The sequence below is a fragment of the Dipodomys spectabilis genome, unplaced genomic scaffold, assembly GCF_019054845.1.
Source record: "Dipodomys spectabilis isolate Male_0828 unplaced genomic scaffold, ASM1905484v1 ptg000140l, whole genome shotgun sequence".
Taxonomy (NCBI): Eukaryota; Metazoa; Chordata; class Mammalia; order Rodentia; family Heteromyidae; genus Dipodomys; species Dipodomys spectabilis.
The window spans coordinates 26,308,435-26,333,608 of NW_024870817.1; the positions used below are offsets into that span (position 1 = coordinate 26,308,435).

A 25,174-nucleotide genomic window follows, 5' to 3' on the forward strand; every position below is an offset into this window, starting at 1 on the left:
AAATGCCAAGGGAGAGAGAGGGAAGTGTGTAGCATTTAAAAGTGTGATAAAGCCATCAACTTTACAAGAAAAACAGAATAGAATGTGGTTTCAATTTGCTGTACTGGGCTCAAGATGATACTTCGCTAGTAAACTGCAGGGATGTGTGCGTGCTTGTATCAGTGTTCACTCCCTGAAGTTCAAAACCCTAGATATTAGTTACAACTTCTAATTTGCTTCAGTCCCTAATTCCATATTCTGATAATAAATTAGTAATTTTCAAGTGACTTACTGATAATCACAGGTTTGCAGTTCTAGGCCAAAACGCTTTTTCCTCCCTCCCTCCTTCCCTCCTTCCCTCCTTCCCTCCTTCCTTCCCTCTTTCCCTCCTTCCCTCCTTCCTTCCCAACCTTCCCTCCTTCCTTCCCTCCTTCCTTCCCTCCTTCCTTCCCTCCCTCCTTCCTTCCCTCCTTCCTTCCTTCCTTCCTTCCTTCCTTCCTTCCTTCCTTCCTTCCTTCTTTCCTTCCTTCCTTCCTTCCTTCCTTCCTTCCTTCCTTCCTTCCTTCCTTTCCTTTCTTCCTATCTTTTCCCTGAAACCTTGGGACAGAATGTGAAGGAAAAATACCAGTACCCACTGATGCATCCTTTCTGCACAACTTAGTAAAACCTCACTGCCATCCAGTGGTGGATGGCCATACAGCACCATAGCTGTAAAACAGACCGTATTCCACCCCTCCTCTTGAGAGCTCTTTCCTCGATGCAGCTGAGTTTTGCTCCTTGCTCCACTAACAGTACCTTTCACTTTCTTTCTTCTTTTGATGGTGGGCCTTGAACTCTGAGCTAGGGCACTGTCCTTCAGCTCTTCGGCTCAAGGCTAGTACTCTACCACTTGAGCCTACAGCACCACTTCTGGTTTGCTGGTGGTTTATTGGAGATAAGAGTCTCACGGGTTTTCCTGCCCAGGCTAGCTTTGAACTGCAATTCTCAGATCTCGGCTTTCTGAGTAGCCAGGATTACAGGCATAAGCCACCAGCGGCTTACCCTACCACTTTTTTATTTCTATTCTTTTTTTTTTTTTTTTTTGTCGGTCGTGGGGCTTGAACTCCGGGCCTAGGCGCTGTCCCTCAGCTCTTCAGCTCAAGGCGAGCGCTCTACCATTTGAGCTACAGCGCCACTTCCGGTTTTCTGGTGGTTTATTGGAGATAGGAGTCTCACGGTCTTTTCCTGCCCGGGCTGGCTTTGAACCGCGATCCTCAGATCTCAGCCTCCTGAGTAGCTAGGATTACAGGCGTGAGCCACCAGCGCCCCACTTTTTTATTTCTGATGCCAGGGTCTCACACATGCTGAGCTACACTTCTGGTTCCTATAATGGGGTTAGAAAAATTCAGTGTATTTCTGGCTCAAGGTAGATGTGAATTTATGTCTCTTTTTCCTAGCAATATTAAGGTCCACAATACTCTTTCACTCCTCAAATTGGACATTTTGTGCATTATTTCCCCTTGTCTGTTTTTGTTACCTTGGCTAGAATATGATTGCTTGCTGGTATTTTTGCTCACCATAGCTTTGCTTTAAAGCAAGTTTCACTTCTCACTTTGTATTTCTGCTTTGAGCTGTGGTTTACCAATATCCTAGCATGACACTTACCCTGCATTTCAGACAAGAATTTATGTGTCCCCCAGGATCCAAGCTGGACTTAGAGAAAGCGCCAACTAGCAAATGGAATTATTCTGTCTTGTGAAAGGTTCCAGCCTTTTTCAACTAGGCGCTGAGAAATTTAAAAAAAAAAATTCTTGGGAAGAAACAGGGTTTGTGAGTACTTGGCTAGAAATTTTAGGAAAGGAAAGAACATTTCCTGTGGCCTCAGGAGCACATTCAAAGTGAAATATTACTGTTTTTAAAAGAGACTAGCTTAAATTTATCTTTGGATTTTTTACTTGCTTGTAAATAAGTGGACCTAGTCCTTATAAAAAATAAGAATCCTATTTTAAATAAGGTGATATTTTTACTAAGTTAGCAGAATGCTCCCAACCTGAGCTCTTAATTAAAAACAGCTGGGACTTACAGCGGTGTTTGCAAATGTCTACCAAGAGCAGGGGGATTGGTGAAATCTGGTACAAGTTAGTTCCAGCTGCACACAGTTGCCTTATTAGAGTTCTTTATGGTAAATGGAACACATGCTTCCTGCCTACTTTAGTGGACTCCCTCCTGCTCCCTAAGCACTTGATTAAGCAGGTGGAAAGTTTATTCAGTAGAAGAATGGCTGAAAACAATGAACTCTAAACTCAGGCAGATCCAGTCCAAGAAAGAGCTATGAAATGTCTTCTATTTATTTTCCCGTGGGTCTCATGGTTACATTTTAGTATTTTTATAACCTTCTCAGTGTCTTGAGCCATGCTTGCATGTTGGCATTCTGGTCCTCAGTGTGGCAAGTAAATGTGAATCTGCACACTTAAATGTGATATAAATGTGGTATCAGCCATTGTTGGATCCTTTTGGAAACTCTCTCTTCAACTGGAAATAGGTATAAAAGGAGACGGAGACTAGGAGAGACTCCTCAGGGGGAAAAATGAAACAAAACAAAACCCTGCATCTGTATCCTAAATATAAATTCTTTGGGTAGTTCTTTGTTGTGTTGTTCTGTCCTCTGACCTATCAATTGGAACAGAGAATTGGAAGTTTATTAAAAAGACTTTGCATTATTTTAGATTGGTAGAGAGGCCTAGGATTACACACCCCTCCCCTTCAGAACTTCCAAAGAGGATGAATGGTGTCATGTAGTGCTGGGAACCTGGAATATTTTCCTAAAGAGATACTATCTCTTAGGTATTTCTATCATAGACATCTATCCAAAAGGGTACCTTTATCTTAGTGAAGCCTTAAATAAATTCAAGGGTAGGGGTCTGGTGTGCTTCTGGAATATTGGCCTAATACTTAAATCATTCTTAATTTTAGAGTGGTTTCATGGACTAATGACTGTTTTCATTGCAGTTGTAACTTTTCCCAATTCGAATGTAATTCATAAGAGGACACTGTTGGAGTGCTTAGTTATGTTTCGTGTCCATAATCCTTTCTTTTAGGTCTACAGTGGGATCACATCAATGCAGTCTTTCCTGCTCCTTCAACAAGGCGCATAAAGCAGTATCTTAAATTAAATCAGGCTTTCCTGAGGTTCTGGAATCTTATTCCTAAATTTTCCACTGGGTAACCTCCAAATCCTCCTCCTGCCTTTGTCCCGACTTGACACGAATCAGGCCATGATTTGTTCCGTGGATGGCTCGAGAGGCTGCTCTGAGACAGCACTTCTGGGGTAAGAGCCTTCAAGGGGAATAAATCTGGAAAAGGCTTGGAACACTACTTGGTGATCAAGTTGCTCCAAAGCTTTTTGGAGCATAACTTCTGAGAGTTCTAAATGGATGATGAAATTTAACAGCATCTGATGTCCTAAAATTACCAAGTGATTTGCAAAGGACTCGTTTTTTTTTTTTGTTTGTTTGTTTTTGTCATCTCAAGTGTTTTGTCAGTTAAAGAGCTCTCCATACCACCAATGTGGAAGAAATAACCCACTCTTACTTAAAAAGGGGAAGTCAGTGTCCACAGGAACAAATGGTGGATTCAAGGCTTTTCCCAAGGTATTCATCTACCTCCCCAGCTATATCTGAATAGCTGATTATCTCAGGCAGCCTCAGATGCAGCCTTAGCTTCAGCAGTGGGGTAAACAGATATCTGTGTTAGCTGCTTCTTCCGTGACTTTTAAGGACCAGGCTTGCATTTGCGGAGTTTGCTTACAGTGAGCTAGCTGCATCTTCACATCAAGCTTTGACATCACTATTTGCACAGCATTTTTTTTAAGGATCTCAACCTGACTTGGCCTCATTGTGCTGCTTCTAAAAGAAGGACGTCAGAGGGGTGTAAAGTAAAACACACCAGTTGTCAGTATGAAAGAGGTACTCCTTATCCAGCCCTGGAATTCGGTTGTCATTCCTAGTTACTGTAGGGGAGAGATTAGAACATGCAGAGTTGTAATATTCTTGGAGTACTGTGTTTTGCAAATTTCCCTAGAACTGGTGATTGGGGCTTCAGTCTGTAAGACATTGCACATTAAAATGCTAGTACTATCTTCTCTAACCACAAAGGGCTGGGCTTTGCCGGCTGAATAAGCAAGTGCCTTTGAGAGGTGGGTTTTGTGATTTCTCTGAAGTACCTGCCTACAGGGAGTAGACCCTGAATCCACAAGGGTGGATTCACAGAAGTCTTTAAAACCAAGTATTTGTTGATTCAAAATAGCACAGAATTCAAAGCAACTTTGACTTCAACTACAAGTTTTTCTGTTCTTAAATAAAAGCCACCTGAACTTAGTGAATAGCCCAGGTTTTTCTCCAACTTGACCACTCCATTGTGTCTTTCTCTTTGGTTGGTGGTGGTTGTATTGTTTTATGAGTATATAGAAAGACAAATATTAAAACATTTTGTAAACTTATAAATGCCATACAAATTGAAGGCTTTGGCGCTGTGAATAGTTAGGTGTCCTGAGTGATTGTCTGGTCTCAGCTGTGCAGAATTCACTGTTGCAGGGAGTATTTTAATGGTGTTAATTACATTTATTCATAGCAGAGAAATAAAGAGCCCAATACCTGAGACTTTGCAGGAAAGATTGTACTTGAAATTCTAAAACTGAAGAATTTGTCAGGAGGTTGCACTTACCAGCCATTATGTGACGTGATGGTACTTCTAGCTTCTTGGATCTTTTCTATTTCTTATCAGGGTGGTTGAGTTTATCAGAAGGTCTAAGAGAGTTTGGGGTAGAGATAGATCCGAAGGCACTGTGTTAGCTTTTGGATTAGGGAAGATGGTCAGCTAAGGAGGGAGGTGGTGGAGGAAAAAAGACTTTGGGAAAGGAAACTGGATCCTGTTCTTCAGGTTTGCTTGCTGGACCTGGGCCTATTACATGTAGGTGCATTCTTCCAGCCAGCTGTGATCCAGCAAGTGTGGGGGGAGTTAGTGCTGTAGGGCATTTTCTGCAGTACAGAGGGTCCTCCTCAAGGGAGAGGGCAGATCCCTCCCTTATTGGGGATTTCTTTGGCAATGGCTATGATGTATGCCTGGATGCTGGGAGGTCTGATCTGGGGTGAGGGCTGCAGGCCCACCCAGGCCAGGCCCACCTGCACATCCCAGCTTAAATAACGATCCCTTCAACATTTTATATTATAGGAGCAAGGAAAGAGAATTCAGATGGGAACTATGGGAGCTGCTTCTCTTCCTTAGCAGGAACCATGTGATTTTTTTCAAATTTTACCAGTCTATCTACCAGAAACCCTGCTGAAATTCAGACATAACCATAGAGGAGTAAACTCTTCTAACACAGGGCTGGTAATCATGATTTATGTAGGTTTGTCCTTTGGCATAATAGTCATGACAGCCAGTTGGAGTGCATTCTGTGCACAGTGTAATTTACAAAACATAAAATGCTTTGAATGTAATATTTTCTGCTAAAACTTTTACTCATATGCTGCAAAATTATGTTTTCACTCTTAGACATTTTTTTTGTAGAGTAGATTAATTCACATTTCCAAACATTCACTTTATCACTTTATAGCATTTTTTTTTTTACTTAAAAACCTGTCATTTCTAAAGGAGATTCTGTGTTTGTAATATTAACCCCCTGTTCTTTGCTGCTAGTTGCCTTTTCAAACATTCACTACATATAGCATCTGTTAACTTGGGAACTGACATTTCCAGAGGAGACTCCCCAGTGGATAATATAATTCCCTCTTCTGGTTGCCTTTCTTGAATAACGATTTTTGATTCACTGTCTTATAGCAATTTATAATGCTAGCCTGTGATCTGAGTTAAGTAAGATTTGAAACTTCTAGTTTCTACTACTCCCAAAATGTCTTACACTGGGAGAAAATAATAACTTGACTTTTAAAAAGACACTGGGTTGAAGCTTCTTCACATGCTAGCATAGAACCGAGCTGGGTTTTAGATAGTACAGCCACCTAAGGCAAGAAAGACAACATCGTTACACAAGATGCTGCTAGAATTGCTCCTCTGCTCTCTACGGTACATTTTAGCAGGAGTTTGAAGTTCCAAAAGCAATTTTTAATTGTAACCAACGAAGTGGAAAAGTAATTTCCACATCTTTATAATGCTGGACTCATTAACCTGCATAGATTAGAGACTAGGTGCAAGGAAATTGTGCTAAAACAATGCACAGGATTGGACCATCTTAGCAAGAAGTAAGACAGCTCACTAAGGTACCCGCATCTCCCAATTAGTCTTGTAGCTAATGCTGGACGTGTTTATGATCCCTAATCTTATAGATGAAATGATTGGAGCGTATACTGTCCAGATGGGAACTTCAGCAGACCCGGGATTCTCTACTTAATAGTGGGGCTATGCAAGTCTTTTTCTGGTAATTGACCCTTCTGTTATCTGCAGGCAGCAGGCGGACAGTCTCGAGCAGGAGGCACACAGACAGTCTTCGTGCTCACTTTAAGGGGAGCCAGGAGCAAGCAGATGGAGAACCCACAGATGCAACAGTTTTATTAATCACACAGTTTCTCAAAAGCCAGCTTTCTAGGCCTGCCTGATGTCCTGACCTCATGCTGGCCATTGTGGCAAACTCTAGGATACCTGATTCTCAACATTCCCAAAGGTTCTTTGCATTTGATGACTGTTGTCAGCTCCCAGCCAGCTCAGACTAAATGCCTTCCCAGAAGGGTCAAGCCATTTGTATTCATTACACATGATGAGCTGATGCCTGTGGCTCATGCCTATAATCCTAGCTATTCAGGAAGCTGAGATCTGAGGATCACAGTTCAAAGCCAGCCCAGGCAGGAAAGTCCGTGAGACTCTTTATCTCCAATAAAACACACTAGAAAACCGAAAGTGGCGCTGTGGCTCAAGCGGTAGAGTGCTCGCCTTGAGCTGAAGAGTGCAGGGACAGAACCCAAGCTCAGAGTTCAAACCCCAAAACTGACCAAAAAAATAAAAAAAAAAAAACTTCCTCCCTCATTACACATGATGACTCTTATTTGACCCTTTTGGGAAATAGGAACATGGTTCTTTTTTTGTATACCTTTATCATTGATTCAAAGCTTTACATCATCCAGATAACTAGATTCACACTGAAAACTTAGAAAACTTATCTGAAAGAACCATCTGGCTCACTACTGGGTACACCAGCTTCATGTTTCAACATGTTGAAATTATAATACTTTGCCTATCATTGAAATGACAATACGTTGCCTATATGAGGTTAAATCATCTGCTTCTTTTTTTTTTTTTTCACCTGTTTCTTCTTAATTTGGCTGCGTGAAGTTGCAAAGATAGCTTTCATTTGGACCATTTCATGTGGCCTTCATTTGGACCCTCATTATTTATAGAGTACTGTATGCGTTGGCTGTGTTGTAGATTCTTAGATCTCTTTTCATGATAGCTATATTCTCTTCTCCAAGATGAATATTCAGCTGGATAGAAGGCCAGATTAGGCACAAATAGGCTTATACTGTGGTTTTCAGGAGGTGGGGGTCTGTCACTATGGTAGGGGTTCTGTCTTTATTGGATTCTCATGGATCAGACATGCTAAACAATCTATGGAATATCTTAGAAAAGAAAAATATTCTGTAGGAAAATGGGCCAAGAAGGAGGTTGGGGGGAGGTATGGGTGTGTATATGAGTGGTGGGGGTGGTTGGTACTAGGCCTTGAATTTGGTGTATCATGCTCTTGCATGGCTGGTGCTCTACCACTGGAGCCAGGCTCCAGTCTAACTGTTTTGCTGGGTAATAGGAGTTGGAATCATGCAGACTTTTCTGCCTAGAATAGCTTCAAACCTCCAGCCTCAGATCTCAGCCTCTTGAGTAGCTAGGTTCACAAGTGTGAGCCACCAATGCCTGGCTGGAGTGGCTATTTTTGAATTTTCAACTTCCAGGTTTGTTCTTTGGTAGAAAACTCTGGTCTGGCTTCTGGTCTGGCTTTTGACAGTCCATCTCCAGAGCATTTAATTAGTGCATACGGATTTCTTGAAAGGGAGCCACAGTTATGTTCTTTAAACCTGATGACCTTGGCCCTGACTATACAACTGTGTGTGTCCAGACAGATCACTTGGCTTAGCCTTCTGTAAAATAGGGTAGTTATAGACCCTCCCTGGTCGTTGTGAATGATTTGTGTGGTTTTCTGAAGTAAGTTGAGTAAAGCCACCCAGCACAGAACCTGGCACATAGCAAGCACATCATAAATGTCAGCTGCAATTGATGGCATCCTGATAAAAAGAACCTTAAATATTAAGGGTAGTTTTTTTCTGTATTGTCTGTGATCCTACGTGATGATTTTGAATTATCTACCACTACCACATTTTTGAGAAAATAATTTTCCAAAGAATTAAATACCTGAATGGCAAGTTCCCTCAGAGAAGGATAAATGCACAGCAATCTAGAATTTGGGAGCAGAGCGGTTTCCTCTTGAGTAACCTCTAAGTAACCTCTTTTGTCCATCTTACCACTGATTTGTATACTTCCCAGCTGTGACTCATGAACTAATTTTTTACCCACTCCCATCTTTTAGAGCTTAGCAGTATTGTGCATTCACTGGCTCAAAAACCCAAAATGTCAACAGGGATTAAATGTACAAGTGACAATTGAGAAACTCAAGAGAACAGAAGAGAGAAAAAATCAAGAGTGAAGTGTGAAGAGAAGGGCCTACACAGATATGGGTTGTAATCTCTGTTCAGCCAACACTCATCTAGGGACCTTGGTGTGGTCATTTAACTTGGCAGTGTGCTTCACTCAGTTGCTGCCATTATTCCAGGAAGTACCATAAGTGAGCAGTACTCTTCCTCTTTCCCTCTCTCCCTCCTTTGCTCTCTCCCTCTTTCCCTCTCTTCCTCCCTCCTCCTCCCTGCATTGACTGGCTTCTTCTTGCTCTCAATTTCATAATATTCCTTCCCCAAAATCATGATACAGAGAAACCCAGTTACAGCACCATTCTGACTTGTGTCAGTCAGGACTTTGGAATATACCAGAGGACATGCAGCAGCTGGTTTTCTGCTCTTGGATTCATGACCAGACATCAGAGGGATTTTTCAGTCTTTCGGGCTGTGCTGTTCATTCTGCCAAGGTGAAAATGAATACCTAACTTGGAAACACTACTGAATTCTGTGCTCCAGGGTGGATGTTATAGCTTTAAGCAGCCTGATAACACACACTCCAACTTACTTCACTTCATGTATACTTCTTCTACATGCTGAAGTCATTCATCCTTGGTGCTAAGCTGCAACAACACAGTGGGTAATGGGAACATATTTATCAAGTAACTAAATTTACTTTTGCATGTAAATTTAATAATTCTGTATTGGCCATGTGCTATTTTGATTTCCTCACCAAATAGAACTTAAGAACTAAAAAGTATTTAAGAAGAACCAAAACCTTAACCACTCACTTGATGTATACAGTGAGACCTGGAGACCTTGAACATTTTTCCTAAAGTTACCCAACTCATCAATAGAAAAATCTAGAACACATTTCACACCTGTTGCTTTTTCAGTGTTTTTTTTTTGGGGGGGGGGGGGCGGGGTGTAGAATTTAATGAGTCATTCCAGAAATGGCATTTAATCCTATTTATCATTTGGAAGTAGAAGTCACAGGAATGATACAATTGTGTTATAAACCTTTTTCTGGTTATTTGAAATGGCCCAAAGATAATTTTATTTTATTTTTTCAAAATTATCTGTAATTGTACAAGGTTTCAATTTTGAGGAGTATTTCTAAGAAGGAAAATAAGTGTCTTCAGAAGGCTGATACACAAAGTAGCCAACAGGGGGAGACTTAATCTAGCCTTCTGGATTAGATTCTCTTCTAACTCCTTCAAAAAAATTACCCAAGCTCCTAGTGGAGCCAACAAGAAACATCTGTTGTTTTATTTATAGCCACAATTTCTAAGAAGCATATTCTATAGTAGACGAAAAGAAGAGTTGACAGCTCATAATTCATAAAGTTACTGAGGCTAATCTGATAGAACAAAATGTACAAAACTCCCTCCTGGGGTGCAGGCCCCCCACTTCCCTTCCAGCCTGTGAGAAGTAGAGCATAGATTATTCTGGTCTTTTTGAAAGGGGCAGCTCTGAGATGATAATGCAGAAAAGAAAACCCCGCAGGGAAAGCGATTGCCTTCACCCCAGGGCCCTCCACCAGCCTGAGTCACTGCTACTTTTCCATTTACAACATTGCAGGTATTTCTATTATAGGAAGCCAGCCTTTTCCTGATGTTCCTTCTTTGAGCCAGGACATTTCTGCTGTGTTCCTTCTACAGGTTGTTGCCAACCTGTATTTCCATCAGGAACCTAAGGTGTTGATTAAAACCACTAGCTGACTAGTTTTCTATCCAAGTCATCTTTTCCTTTTCTCCCTCATTTTCTTCTGTATTTATATACTGACCTAACCACTCAACTCTGTTGACTTTTAAGCTATTAGTATACACCCACTCCTCAAATACCATCTCTCTCCCTATTGCTAGTTTATTCTGAGACTTAAGAATGTAATCAGATATAATCTCTGTCTGTCTCTGTCTCTCTCTACATATACGCATATATATATTTTCTACAGTTCTATCTGTGTTTGTATGCTGCAGTTGGAGAAAAAAGATAATCCTTGGACAGATAACTCTCAAAAGCCAGAGTACTGTTTATTACCCTACGGATTATGGATTGATTTTTGTGTGTGTGTTTTTGAGAATTTAGTATGGCCCAATTTCTGTCCAAATTAACCTGTTTAAAATTTTGTAAATCATAATAGATGCATAATTTATTTAGCAGAGAAGAGAATCACCCTGTTCATTCCTCTGATGAACATTATAGATTATGATATACAAGGATTTTATTAGCCACCAGAATTAATCACCTCAGTCAAAGGAAATGGAAATATGTTGCTTCTCTTCCTTAAATACATGATTCTTAGGTCAGTGTTAAATACAAAATTGTTAGCCTTTCTTATGCATAAATAGCTTAGTCTGCTATCAGCGATTTAAAAAAATTATCAACCAAAAAGTCTGACTAAAGCTATCTTATTTTTTAATGCATTTCTTCTGCATTTGCTGATAGAGCAATTTCTGTTTAAAATTTTCAGGCATCTTGTTTTTCTGGCTTTTGTGTCGTTTCCCCTCCCTTCTCTTCCAACTCCACATACTTTTCTTTTGCTAGTCCTGGGACTTGAACTTAGTCTGGGCCCTGTCTCCTGTCCCTGAGCTTTTTTGCTCAAGACTAGAATTCTCACTTGAGCCATAACTGCACATCTCCCTTGTGTGTGTGTGTGTGTGTGTGTAGGGGGGCGTGTCTGGTTAATTGTAGATAAGAGTCTCTGATCCTGGGTAACTTTAAACTGTTTTTACATACTTACCTTACTAAGATTTCATCGTGGGATTCCTCCCCTCCCCCCCCCCCCCCCCCCCACACACACACACCCTTGCCACAGGCTCATGTGTTGAATGTTGGGTCTTTAATTTAGGAGATAGGATATAGTGGAAGGAAGTTAGTTGTTAATGATGCACCTTTGGAGATGATTATATTCGGTTACTAACCACTTCCTCATTCTCTGCTTCCTGTCCACCATGAAGTGAAGAGTCTGCTGTGTGCTACCACAATCACAAACAGAATCTTCTGAACTGTGAGCCCAAAAAAGTGTTTCCTCCTCTAAATTGTCCTCTTAAGTATTTTGAGAACAGCAATGCAAAAGTAACTTAACACAATTCATGATGAAATATCTGCTTAAAAAAAAAAAATATGTGCTGGACCCTTTTCCTACCTAATGATTCACCAAAACAGTCTACTGTACTTTCCTAAATGTGATAAGCTAGCTACTTATTTTTAACTGAATAAAACCCATTACATCCTTGGGGAAGAATGTGCTTACTTTAGCCTTATTAGAAACTATTTAATAAATGTTGTCCCGAAAAGATTCAGGCTGGCTGAGCAGGTTGGAAAGAGTTCAATCCCGATAAGGCAGAGGTGATGGCAAGGAGCTGGTCCACCAGTCCAAGCTCGCATTGAACAAATGCACTTCTTGCCACCAAGGCTTACAACGGTGGCTAAGTGCTTTTCTCTTGTTGTCCTGCGAAGATTTTTCAGCCTCTGCTTTTGGCCCTGTAACTCTGAAAATGATTGCTTCTGAAGGCATGGATTCGTGGAGTGGTTGTGATTGACTTTGGAGTCAGTCTTCCAATTCTGTTCAAACACGGCTGATTGCTAGTTCTTTTTTCTAAAGTGGGGACAATTGGAAGAACTCACAAAGTTGTACCGATTAAATGAAGTAAAAGTTCTGAGCATATTTTCCCAAGCTGTAGGCAGTTGCAGCCCTTCTCCCTTTTCCTGTTTCTTTCAACCTCCTCCTCAGACCACGTGCCAAATTTGAAGAGCCTCATTTTTGGATGGAACCTATGCCATGGGTACTCACTCACACAAAAGACGTGGTAAGGAAGCTTTGTGATACCTTTATTCGTAAGGACACTAATCCTGTCGTGAAGTTCCCAGCTCTGTGGCACCATCTAAACTCAAAGCTGCATCTCTGAAATCCATCACTTTGGGGGTACAGCTTCAACATGTGAATTTGGGAGGGCACAGTTCAGCCCATAGCAACTAATTTCTGTACCTTACCTAGAAATGCATGGTGGTGAAATGTTAGTTATTTATATTTACAGCCAGATGAAAATTATAAAGACTAGGTGAAGGGCATCTGGACGATCACTGAACAATTGTTTCTACTTTCAGTTTGTAAAAGTGTCAGAGAAAACAATAAGACTCTCTAGATTTAGGATGGCATCCAGTGGTTCTTTTTGCCTCAGGTTTTCTTAAAACTGCTTGTTCTGTTTAGTTGGACCCTTTGCCTCTTTGGCAGCTCCTCTTGAGCTTGCTTGCTCTCCTTGGTCAGCCAGTATTTGCTTCAGTGTACTCAGTGAGGTTCCAGCCTTGGGAACCTCTTTCTGGGATCTACTTTTATCAATAATACCTTTCTGTCCTTACCTCTGCCTTTTCCCAATCAGTGGATCAGGGATCGTTTTATTACATCCAATTGCCTTGGGGGATATCAGATTCCATTTTTAAGATCCTGCTTTGCCCTGAGATGGGAGAGACAGGTTCAAAGATCATCTTAGGCAGAAAAAGTTAGTGAGACCCCTGTTCAAAGATGAAGCCTAGTGTGATGTTGCAAGCTGCATAAGATGTTGAATGTGGCTTCTAGTTGGTGTTAGTGATAATCATTAATTCATTCACTCAACAAACATTGCATGTTTGGCATAAGATTTTGTCCTTATTTTCTTGGGAAGAGAGGAAAGTCCTATTCTTTCTCTGTTTACCTCCTGCTTGGTATTTTAATTTGCTGTACAGTATAAATTGACATCTTTAAATCAGACTCCAGATTAGGTGATAAGAATCACAGTTACTGGGCTGGGAAGGTGGCTCAGTGGTAGAGTGCTTGCCTTGCATGCATGAGGCCCTGGGTTGGATTCCTCAGTACCACTTAAGCAGAAAAAGCCAGAGGTGGCGCTGTGGCTCAAGTGGTAGAGCGCTAGCCTTGAGCTGAATTTAGGGGACAGTACCCAGGCCCAGAGTTCAGGCCCCACGACTGACCAAAAAAAAAAAAAGAATCACAGTTAACTGCTTATCAAAGATTAGGTGTAATCTTGCATATCAATGATTTCTTCACTCCAAGGTTTTAGCTAAGGCCACGGGGAAGTGAAGTTGTAACATCTGCTTGTGCTTAAGAAGATCCTGGCCTGTTGTTTGCTTCCAGGGCCAGTTGTCTAGAAATAAAACTAAATGGGCAAAGAGTCTCACATTCCTTTTACTTGTTTTTAAGCTGCAGAGTAGAAGAGATAAGTGGGAGAAAATAAACTTTGAGATATTAAAAGGTATCTGAAAAAATTTGCAGACTTCTACTTTAAATCTATTGGCAACTCTTAATTTCCTCCTCTTGGTTATCTCTGATATTAATATAGTTAGGGCTGAAGATTTATTTCCATATCTACTCTTTTTGCTTTCATTTTCCATCTCCCATACTTTTTTCTTCTTCCCCTTCTTCTTCTTCTTCTTCTTCAAAAAAAGAACCCACCAAAAAACCCCAAATCCAATCCTTCTTAATTCTATTATTCTTAATATAATTTATTATATAATCATTCCAACTTCACATTGTTTCCTGCACATTCAGAAAACTGAAGTCTAATAACTCAAATTGATTAAATTAGAGTCCATATTGGGAGGAAGTGTGATAAGTTTAAAATCATAAGGATATTCATATTGACTTCTGAAAATATATTGTTATTTGCAGAATGAGAGACAAAATATTCTACTTTATCAAATTCACCTCTAACTCAACGTCTTTAAAGTGTATTGAGAAGATTGTTTTAATCATAATAGTTTCTAGTCTTAAAATTTGCTATTATGTTTGGGCATTTCTATTTAATAATAAAGTTATACAAACAAAGCTAACCTTTTAATGGCTGTGCTTTCTATAAAAGCTTACTACACTTATTTATATTGTTCACATAATCCTTACACCTAGTGTCCTCAATTTCCGTGTTGCAGAATTAAAAAACTGAGGTCCAAGTTGGTTAGCTTGACCAAGTACTTAGCAAGTACTAAAACCAGGACAAGGCCTCTTTATCTCCAAGCCTGAGCCTTTGATCACTTCAGTACTACTAGTTAAGCAAATGATCAAAATTAAGGAACCCATTGTTCTGTCTGAATTTTTAAAATTTATGATTTAGCATCATTTTCTTAGCCAACGAGTATAGGCCAGCATTGGTTGTAGTGTTACCCATAAAGCTTAAGAAGTTTAAAATCCAGGATATGAACCTTTTTTTTTTTGTTGTCGGTCGTGGGGCTTGAACTCTGGGCTTTGGGCGCTGTGCTTGTGCTCTTCAGTTCAAGGTAAATGCTCTACCACTTGAGCCACAGCATCACTTCTGGTTTTCTAGTGGTTTATTGGAGATAAGAGTCTTCTGGACTTTCCTAACCTGGCTGGCTTTGAACTGTGATTCTCAGATCTCAGCCTCCTGACTAGCTAGGATTATAGGCGTGAGCCATCAGTGCCCGGCAAGCATGAATCATTATTTAATATATGCGTTTTATAAAGTATGAATGTGCTTGTAAGGTTTACTTAAGAAAAGAATTGGGGGTTTGTTTGAATTTTGACCATCGAAATTCTGATACATTTCTCATTTAATTCAAGAGGGAGATTGTTTGAGACAGAAATAAACTTTTGATTCAGCAAAAGTTAGTGGACAAGCTAGCCTCTTGATTTAATATTTGTCTGTGTATTTTGTGTTACATATTTAAAGGTAAGTGGCAAATTTTCACATACTTCCAAGCTGCTTCCATCAGGAATGAAATACTTGGCTTGGGTAATCTCTTGAGTCCCAGTGTTACAGCTTCAACTTTCCATTCAGCCCTGCCAGACACTAACTTTAAAAATCTTTTTTTTTTTTTTTAATGGAGAATGCCTCCAAAAGGTGCAGCTGTGTGCCGGTTTCATCTTGCACTTCACAGTAGTGTTGGCACCATTCTGTGCAAGGAATGCCACTGTCTCCCACACAACACAGCGCTTGTGCCTTAGGACTGTTAAGGCCTGTCAGTGTTAGTGGTTTGGGAAAAAGCTTCAGTTTGGAAAGAGGGTTCTCCAAAGGTTCCCTGTGATTGGCTGCCACCAGGACAAGGTGGGGAGAAGGGAATGAAGTGATATGAAAATGCAACCTCTGATGTGTCACAAATTATACAGCCTGAAATGCCTGGCTCGTCCATGTTCTTTGTCAATTTTATTGAAGATTGATTTCCTTTTTCTGATGTAAAGTGTGCCTGGATTCACCATTTTGAGACCTCTCAGCTCTTCTTTGTTTCTTCTTATGTGATACTGACTTCTTGTGATGAAAAATAATACAGCTATGTGAAAACTGTGGTTGGATTGTCATGGAGAAATCTACCAATGCATCCAGATTCTTACGAGTGAATTTGGCTCTCTAGGCTTAGACAGTGTGAATGGCAGTCTTCCTCATTCAGGGATAGAAATCTTTCCAGAAGGTGAAAGCAAATGTATATTTATATTTATAGGTAGACTTTAGAAAGATTTGTTGAATTCATTTCTTTAGCTTCATTCTGTGATCACACTATTATGTGATGCTTTGTCATGGATTTGTCAAAGAACAACTTGCTGAGTTTGGCTTTTTCCCTTTGGAATCTCTTACAATAAAATCTGACAAAAACACAGACCTTGCGTATCTAATGCGATTAAAACAATAGTTGATTTTAGATTTTCAGTAAAAATTAATGTTTCCTTTTATAATACTATATAGAGTTTTGAAAGAACTTGAAAATTATTGGGCCCCGGTGCTATATTCCCTATGTCTAAATATTTCAAAGACAAAGTAGATAGTTTTTCATAAATTTTACCTTTTAAAACTCTCATTGTACCCTACCCCCCCCCCCCCCAAAAAAGTTACACTAAAACAAAAAACTAGTAAAAAATTTCAGCTATAATGTTTCAGTCCATACCCTTAAACAATAAGCTTTTTTTTCCAGCATTAAAAATTTCTTAGGAAGTTTATTCAGTATTTTACAAAACAACTTACACTTCTTACTATAGGATACATAGTTGTTGTTGTTTTTTTCTCAAATAGTAATCTGGTTTTGGGGAAAGGCCATGTTCTTATGATACCTAGTTGTTAGTCATAAGAGTTTTCAGAAACTTCCCTTGAAACAAATGATATTCTGTAGCTCAGCATAGTATGGGTAAATTAAAATGTTTTTATTTTTTTCCCTGAAGAACCACAGGACAAAGGAAAGTAATACTGTTTTTTGCTTTTGACAATTTTTTCACTCCCAATGAAGAAAAAAAGAGATGCTCTTTGTGTGTAACATTTGCCAGCCCAGCAATCTAACCACTATTGGGTACATATTTCAGTCACAATTAGATGAAATCGCTAATTATCATTTAATTTAACTTTCAGATTTGCCTGCAGAAATGGTCATGCTGATAAGATTCTGGAAGCAGATAAACCTTTATTAAGCAATTCCATTTGCAGTGCCAATGATTCTTTTTAAAATTTAAAAACACACCTGTGTTTTTTAGGGGGGTACAGGAAGAATTGGTATGAGAGTTACTGGAGTACTTGTAGGTATGTTTGTCTGTGTATTTACTATTTCATCTCAAGCTTGTTGAGTCTATCAGAGGTGCTAAGAATCACTGATTTATGAGAGCTACGGAGAGACATTTTGTGACCTCGAATTGATACGTTTTTCTACCTTTACATCTCCTTTCTTTTCCATATCCTAATAGGACAATGTTCATTTTGTTTAGTGTAGGTCTTTGTGGGAGAAAATACTTTTATGAGCTAAAAATTCTAAGGCCAGGGGAAGTGGTTTATAATTCAACAAAGGGAAATGAAATGGTGTGCTCTTTTCCTTTTGTAGTGCTTCTTCTTTTTTTTTTTATTTAACAGTGTTTTTAATTACAGAGACTATGAAAACTTTAAAGACATTTGTGTTTCAAGTGGTTTCCCAATGTACTCATGTTTTTACATTAGACATGTAGAGATGCTGTTGTTGGATTTGTTCAGGGGAGTTCAAAACTTACTGCTTCAAGTCCCACGACCACCACCAACAACAACAAAAATAGCAAAACTTATTGCTGACTCCAAACAGATTACTAACCCCAATCTTGGGCATTCTGATTCCAGAGATGGATTGGCCCTCCAGCTCTGCACAGGGGTGGTCTGATTAGGTGATGGCTTATCTTCAGCCTTTAGAGAGGCTGAAAAGGATGCGAGCCAGCCATGCTGCCCTAGGACAAAGTCACGGAGCAAACCAAATGGTGAACATTTGAATCAAGCATTGATGAGCCTGTCAGGAGGACATGTCTCAGAGACAGGCTATTATGTAGTCTTTGTTATACAGAGTGCTTCAGAAATCATCTGCCACTGAAAAAGATTTGTCTTTGTTGTCCCCATACTTGCATTATATAGATAGCTATTTCAGTCTGCGTCAGTTAAAAATTTAAAACTTTGGTTCCTGAACTTACCCTTGATTGCATTTTTGATGTTCAGTAGCCCCTGTGGCTAGTAGTTTTTTAATTGACAATCATAGCTCTGCAAATATTTCTGTGATCACAAGATCCTCAGTAACTTAGCCAGTGTTTCCTTTGTCCTGGGTAGTCACGGTGGCTAGTAGTTAGGTGGCATATCACAAATGTCTGTTTGCTGCAGACAGTACGCTTGACAAGGGGTTTAGGGTTTGCAGAGTAACTTACACAAATCATATTTAGTTCTCTCCGGTCAGAATCTAACCACTTTTATTTTTGTATTGGTTGCTGTTCTATGTTAACTTTTAGCAATATTGAAATACCATGCTAAAAAACTTGTTTAGGATAGTGTATGGCTTATGGTAAAAAACTACACCACTAAAACACATTAAAACAAAAGTACAATTAGTTTTTCTTAGATTGTATGAACTATAATGAATTTTTTAAGGGAAAAAATAAAGCTATCGATATAAGGTTGAAGGAAATTATCAATGCTACCCATTGGATTTTCATGTGTCATTACAACTGGTAAAACATTAAAGTATGGAAAAACCATTTATATAAAAGCATAATATTTCTTAATCTAGTAGTGACCCAGAATATATGGAAGCAAGTAAAAGTTCTGACAATTACCTAGGGACTTAATTTGAAGTCAGGTACTAGCCTCTAGCCACCTCTGGCATTTTAGGCACTTGGAATAAAAGTTCAAATACACAAACCCAGGTACTTGGAACCTAAATATCTTAGTTATGTATTGTACTAAGAAGCTATTAGATAGAATCCGTTCTACTCTCTTTCCTATTTGGGCAGTGATTCTTTTCTATTAAACAAGAGGCCAGACTTGAATTCTATTTTCTTGGCTATCTCAGGATGCTTCATGGTAATAAAAAGGAGAGCTGTGCCCTGGCTTGTTTCTTGCCCCTCCCTGGACATCTAAGCTCTAGTCTAGTCTGAGCTAGCTGTGCCCAGGCACAGTCTACCACTAGACTCTGATGTACCTGGATAGGGAGGTTTGCCCTGAGGAAGATGGCCCCAGAGGATAGACTGAAAGAGGCCATTTGGTTGGGAATTTTGGGATTCTGAGTAGGTACTCTGAATAGTATGCTGGGAAAGAAGCAGCAAGTGTGTCCCGTTGGCCCTGAAAGTATGCATTCAATGGTGGGGATCCCTGTTGTTGGGCCTGAGTTTGTTACTGTCAGATGAACTTCCCATTGTTGCACATTTAAATAAAAGAATACTATATGGGCTAGGGCATTTGACAACTCCAAGTGACATCTAATAGTTGGGTTTTGTTTGTTTGCAGCTTTGACTCTTCCGGATCTGGCAGAGCAGTTTGCTCCTCCTGATGTTGCCCCACCTCTCCTCACCAAACTTCTGGAAGCCATTGAAAAGAAAGGTAACTAGGCCTTCGGAAAAAATCAGTTCATTTGTTAGACCCTAACTTATTTCCTGCTGTTAAGATTCATATGTGTCTCTGGGGACATTCATTAAATGTCTTATTGCCTGTCATGGGCAGGTACTGTGCCAGATATACCAGCAATTTAGGTCTCTGTAGTGGGGAGATAATCTTGGCTGATAGAGATTAACATGTAATTACTGCGTGGAAACTCTTAAATTCCCCATATTTGAATAAATATGATTAGCTGGCTTCCTAGTGGCCAGCTGGTTTTTGCCAAAACTATTCACATGCCAGATAAGATTAATAGTATGAGTTGACTTCCAAGAATATTTGGTTCACATCTAGAATAGATAACTGGATGGAAACTGGAATGTCTCCCTGGCAGCAGACTCAGAGGTGCTCTGGAGAGCTATGTTTTGCATACACACTCTGTTTTGTGTCCTAGGTCTAGAAAGTTCAACTCTATACCGAACACAGAGCTCCAGCAACCCTGCAGAATTACGACAGCTTCTTGATTGTGGTGAGTATCACAGAGAGGCAAATATACAGGGAAAAGATTGATTTTCACCTTTTTTGATTCTGGTAATGTGCAAAAGGAAGAAAAAAAGAATTTATGCAGTATTCCCTTTTAAGTTTGAAAGGAACTCACAAATGCCCATAGTTCCCTCTGACCTATTATGCAGACCTTTGATGTATGTCTTCTGAGGTAAAGTGTGAGTGCAGGCGTATAGGCCATTCACACAGCTGTGGGTCTTCGAGCTCTGTAGGAATTACAGAGAGAACAAATGGTTGGATGTCTCTGGTTCAGTGTATCTACCATCGTTTGTTAACTACTGTTGTCTACATCTAATACATCTGGATCAGCTAAAATATATAAACTATGTAATTTTTTTAGGTTGTGAGTTTCTTTTTGTATTTATTTTTATTATTTTTGAGATGTACACTGCATCTTGATTGGTGTCAACTTTTCCATCATTCCCTCCTCTAAAGCTGGTATCATTTAACAAATACTTCTATCCTTTTCATTTTCTCTTCTACTTGGCTTTCTTGCCTGCTTGCTTTTACAAGTCACAAATATATCAAGGCACATCAGCATATTGTTTTGTTCAGTAGTGTAAACCAACTCTTTGGAAAGAAAAGGGGCTGCTATGGAGCATGTGCCTATTTCTGTGGTGTAAATATCCTTACTGTGGCTGATTTCAACCTAAAAAACACATTGTCACTGAATGTGGATTTGGGGAAAACAGAACAAGCTAGAGCCAGTACACCATTGATTGGTTGGGTGACATTAATTATGCAGCCTGGTAGTAGATGGGTTTCCCCAATTCTTGGCCACCATTCTAGAAAGTCACATCTCACATCAACTTATGAAACCTCTCAAATCCTTCATTCAGTCCCAGTATTTTTTCCTAAAGTCTCTCAAATCCTTCACTCCTAGTGCTTCATATCATTTTAACTGAATTGGAATGTTTGAACCCAAAGGAGTCCAATTCTGGTTCTTTCAGTTTTGGAAGAAGCTCTTTCAGAAGTAGAATTCATATAGGATTGCCCACAGGGATTTAGAAAAGAAGAATCCAAGTATGTAGTAGCTTTAGAATTAGTCAACTTAGAAAAAGTCTGTAAAAGGTATTAGATGTTTAACAGCAAATACTATCCCTTGAAATGTACTGCCCAAATGTTTTGAAACAACAACAACAAAAAAAACAGCCTTTGTAAACTTAATTTACTATTTGTATGGGGAAAGGGGGAACAGCCTTCCATATACAGGGCTTTTCCTCCTTTCTTCTGTGATCCTGTATTTCCTAGAGAGTAGGTGATTAGTAGAAAACTCAAGGTGAAAAGACTTGCTTTTCTGTATTTCTAACTGTTAGAATTTCCTTAACTAATTGAAAGAGATACATGTGCTGGTCAGAAAATTAGTCACACTGGGCATGGTAAAAGTCACAGGAAATATGTAGACTTCAGAAACCAATGTAATGCATGTTATTTGAAAAGCAGTGGTTAGGTTTTTTAGTGGGACCAATACAAAATGATGCAAAGCCAGCTTAAAAGGAGCACTTTTTTTTTTTCCACATCACCTATGAGATGTAAACAACTAGGATTCACGTCAGCAATGCATTTTGACAGACAGTTCTCTTCCCCCATTGACATCAGAAACACATGCATGTAGGAAACCTGGGTCCTTTGGATTCTGTGCTATGAAAGTGAATTTTTATGGCACCCAAAAGTAAGCATTATCTAAGTTTGGGAAAGGATTTGCCAAAACTGTTTCCAGCTTGTAGATTTTTCAAATATTATAATATCCCGCAGGATGCTCCAAGATAAGGAAAAAATCCTGCCTTCCAACCAACTTTGTGAATTTTCAGTTTCTGAAAATGACAACTGTGAGGGACTATACATCTGCTAAGTCATTTTATTTTATCCATATGCTAACCTTGTAAGTATGAGTGGCCTTTACTCCACAGAAAGAAAGCTGACTCTCAGGTAAACAAGTTCTCCAACATTTCAGTGGCTGACTGGTAAAGCTGTGAGTTATTACATATTGTTATGGCCCCAAGAGTTCTTGTCTTCCCCTGCCCCTCCTACTTTGCCCTAAAACCATTGCTTCATTCTTATCTCATTTGAGATTTAATCATGTAGATCTTCTTCTGACTCCCTTTAGTGTTTCTTAATTTGAATCAGGCTTTCTCAGCCTCCACACTACTGCTGTTTAGGCTGAGTAACTAACTGTGAGAAGGGAGGAGCATTGCGATGTGTGTTATGAGATGGTTAGCCACATCCCTGGCCTCTACCCATTAGGTGCCGGTAGCATTCTGCCCTACTTATGACAGTCAAGAATGTTTCCGAACCTTGCTAGTTGGTCTCTCACTCACCGCCTACTCCTGGGGGGGAAGCCATGAGCCTAGATAGCGATCTAGTGGGGAGGGATGCCTTAGAGTGGGAGGGAGGAATACTGTTAACCTCTTATGAGCAGATGAAATGAATAGTGAAGAGAAAGAGAAAGAATGCCACCTCCCCTAACTGAAACTAAAGAGATTATGTAACTACTCAAAAGTTATCTCATGATAGCTGTGGAGAGCTAATGAAAGTGTCTATTAGGTTAGCGTCAATGAAGAAGAGAAGTCTTGTGGAGCAGAAGTTGAAAACTCCAAGGAATTTTAGAAGATGCATTCCAAAAATATAGTAACACACACTGTGTCATTAACTCCAGAGGAATTTGATGTATAGTGGGTTTAACCAAAGGGGTGTGTGTGTGTGTGTGTGTGTGTGTGTGTGTGTGTGTGTGTGTGTGTGTGTGTGTGCATGCCAATTTCATTCAAACATTCTAAAGGTTTTGTGGAATGCACTTCTGTGTTCTAAAGAAGGGCTTTGAGGAATGAGCATCACTGAGGACTTCCGTTGTTCAGTCTTCAAACATTTAGCACATTCTATGTGGTAGGCACAGAGGAATGCTGGGAGAGCACATGAGACCTGCAGCCCTTCCCTTGGGGCAACCTCAGTCTCGTATGGGAATGCATAATTGCCAGACTGCTTGCCAAGAGTCCTGATGGAGGGATTGTTCATTAGCTCTGCAGGAACACAGAGGGTACCCTGCCTGAATCTAGCATCTTATGTCCTATACACATTGCCAAATAGTTTAGCAGATTTTTCAGGATGAGCAAATTCAGTGATACTAATTTGCCAGGCAAAGAGACATTAAATGAAGCATGCAAGGGCAAAGTATGTGGGGGGCCAGAAGCCAAATGATTGGTGACTGTAGAGCATTCCTGTAGTGGTAACATGTACCATCTTATTTGACAGTATTTAATTACACTAGTAATTGCAAACTTTCAATGTGGATCCTTTATGCAAAGACCTAGTACTTTCCTTGTATACTTGCTGGAAACGTGATATGTCTCTGGTTAGTTCTTTCTAGCACATTTAGGTGATACAACACTTTGCTTTTTCACCTTTTAAATTCTTTTCCATGTTTTACACCTGGCTGGCTTTTCTTAGAGCTTTGTAGTGTGGCATGATTTATCTTACATAACCTTTGCCTGTATATAACATTGTGCAAGGACTTTTTGTAGCTAGGGTCTTAACCTAGCATTCCTCTGTTGTCACAGGTATCCAGGATAGCACCTTCTCCTCACACATGCTAACACCTTGGAATGACAGGGAGGGATACTTTCTCATTCTCTCTCAGGCCAGCACCAAGTTACAGCATTGCTTGATGTCTTGCTCATTTTTCATTGCATTAGGATACATACAGATCTCATCACTTTGCCTCAGATGCGATTTATTCTTGTCCATACTCCCTTCTGGTGTACTCTCAGCACTCACATTGGTAAAAGTGGGAGAATGTGACGTTTTGCACATCCTTCCATCTTCTCTGCACTGAGTTCCTGGATTCCCAGATAATTTAGCTTAGCCTTTTTTTTTTTTTTTTTTTTTTTGCCAATGTGCATTCTTCAACAGCAACCGCATGTGTCTCCTGGTTTCTAATTGCCCATGGTCATTCCTGCTTCCAGCATCTCTGCTTCCTGCTAGGCGTGGCACCACTTTCCATCCAAGACCTCAGAATGCTGTATATACGTTGTTGAGTGTAAAGAAAATGCTTTTTATTAGTGTCATTCCTTTACAGAATTACTTGACCTCTTTTTCCAGCTGAGGGATTTACTGGACAGATGCTCATTTTATCTTTCTTCTGAGATAATCTGATGTCCACAGGTTCGATTATTAGTAGTGGGGGAAAACATTTCAAAATTATTTGTATGGCTATTTTGAAAACTGAAGCTAACATTCTGTAACATCTTACTATTTAATCTGTTACTTTGTCAGGTTAAGATTATGTTAATTCTGGAAAGGAGTGTGTTCCTGTAATAACAGCAATTAATGAGGAATAAGAAGATAAGGGTCTAAGGCTGATATTTGGGGAAAAAAAATGTAGGACTTTGTCTAAAAAGTAACTAAAGGGGGAGAGGGAGATCTAGGGGTGTGGCTAATGGGGTAAAATATCTGCCTAGCAAGTAAGCCCAAATTCCACCAAAAAAATAAAAATGTTGTCAATTCTGGGATGTAGTATTCGTCAGTTCAGGTTCAAGGGGATTTGGGAATTAGTGTTTTGTGTTTTTCATTTTCCTGCTATAGGACCACCATCTCTAGATTGGACCGTTCTTAAGTTACAAGTCAAGTGGCTCAAAAATAGACATAGAAATGTAGTTTTCATACTTCCAGAGGCTGGAAACCTCAGATGAAGCTACAGGCTCATTTGCTGGCTTCCCTTCTCTTTCAGATGGCTGCCTTCTGACTGTGTCTCCTCTGCATGTTCTTGCTGTCTCTGTGTGTCATAATCTCCTATTATAAAAATGCTGTCCACTCATTTTTAACCCAGTCACCTCTTAAAGGGCCTATTTCCAAAGATCATCACATTCTTTAGGATTGGGGCTTTATAGATTCCTAATATAGGCATGTGAAGGGGCAGAATTCACCTAGAACTATAGCATGGGAAGATGTTTCATGGCAAGTTTAGCTCTCAGTGGCCAGCCATGCTCAGTGCTTGCAATGTGTCAGGCAGACATACACCAGGGACTATCACGCCACTAAAAGTTTAAGAGGAAGGCTTTATGAGAAACACTGCTGCTAGTAATATTCCAGTGTTTGTCCTTACAATATGTCCTTTCCTATGTCACACTGACATTCCCATATTTGGAAAATTGGCCCAACTGAGATATGAAAAAGAGGTTTGAAATATTTCTTTAA

The 25,174-nt window shown here is 39.8% G+C and overlaps 1 protein-coding gene across 2 annotated transcripts in view; it reads left to right on the forward strand.

Annotated features, from left to right (window-relative positions):
• Pik3r1 (phosphoinositide-3-kinase regulatory subunit 1) overlaps positions 1–25,174 on the forward strand; it is an 80,683-nt gene that overhangs the window by 34,951 nt on the left and 20,558 nt on the right. The window contains exons 3-5 of one of the 2 annotated variants that reach the window (XM_042691082.1): positions 19,337–19,429; positions 19,878–19,952; positions 22,198–22,200. In XM_042691082.1, coding sequence (XP_042547016.1) covers positions 19,337–19,429; positions 19,878–19,952; positions 22,198–22,200 — 171 coding nt within the window. The remainder of the gene's footprint in view (positions 1–19,336; positions 19,430–19,877; positions 19,953–22,197; positions 22,201–25,174) is intronic. The other variant, XM_042691083.1, reaches the window with a different exon arrangement.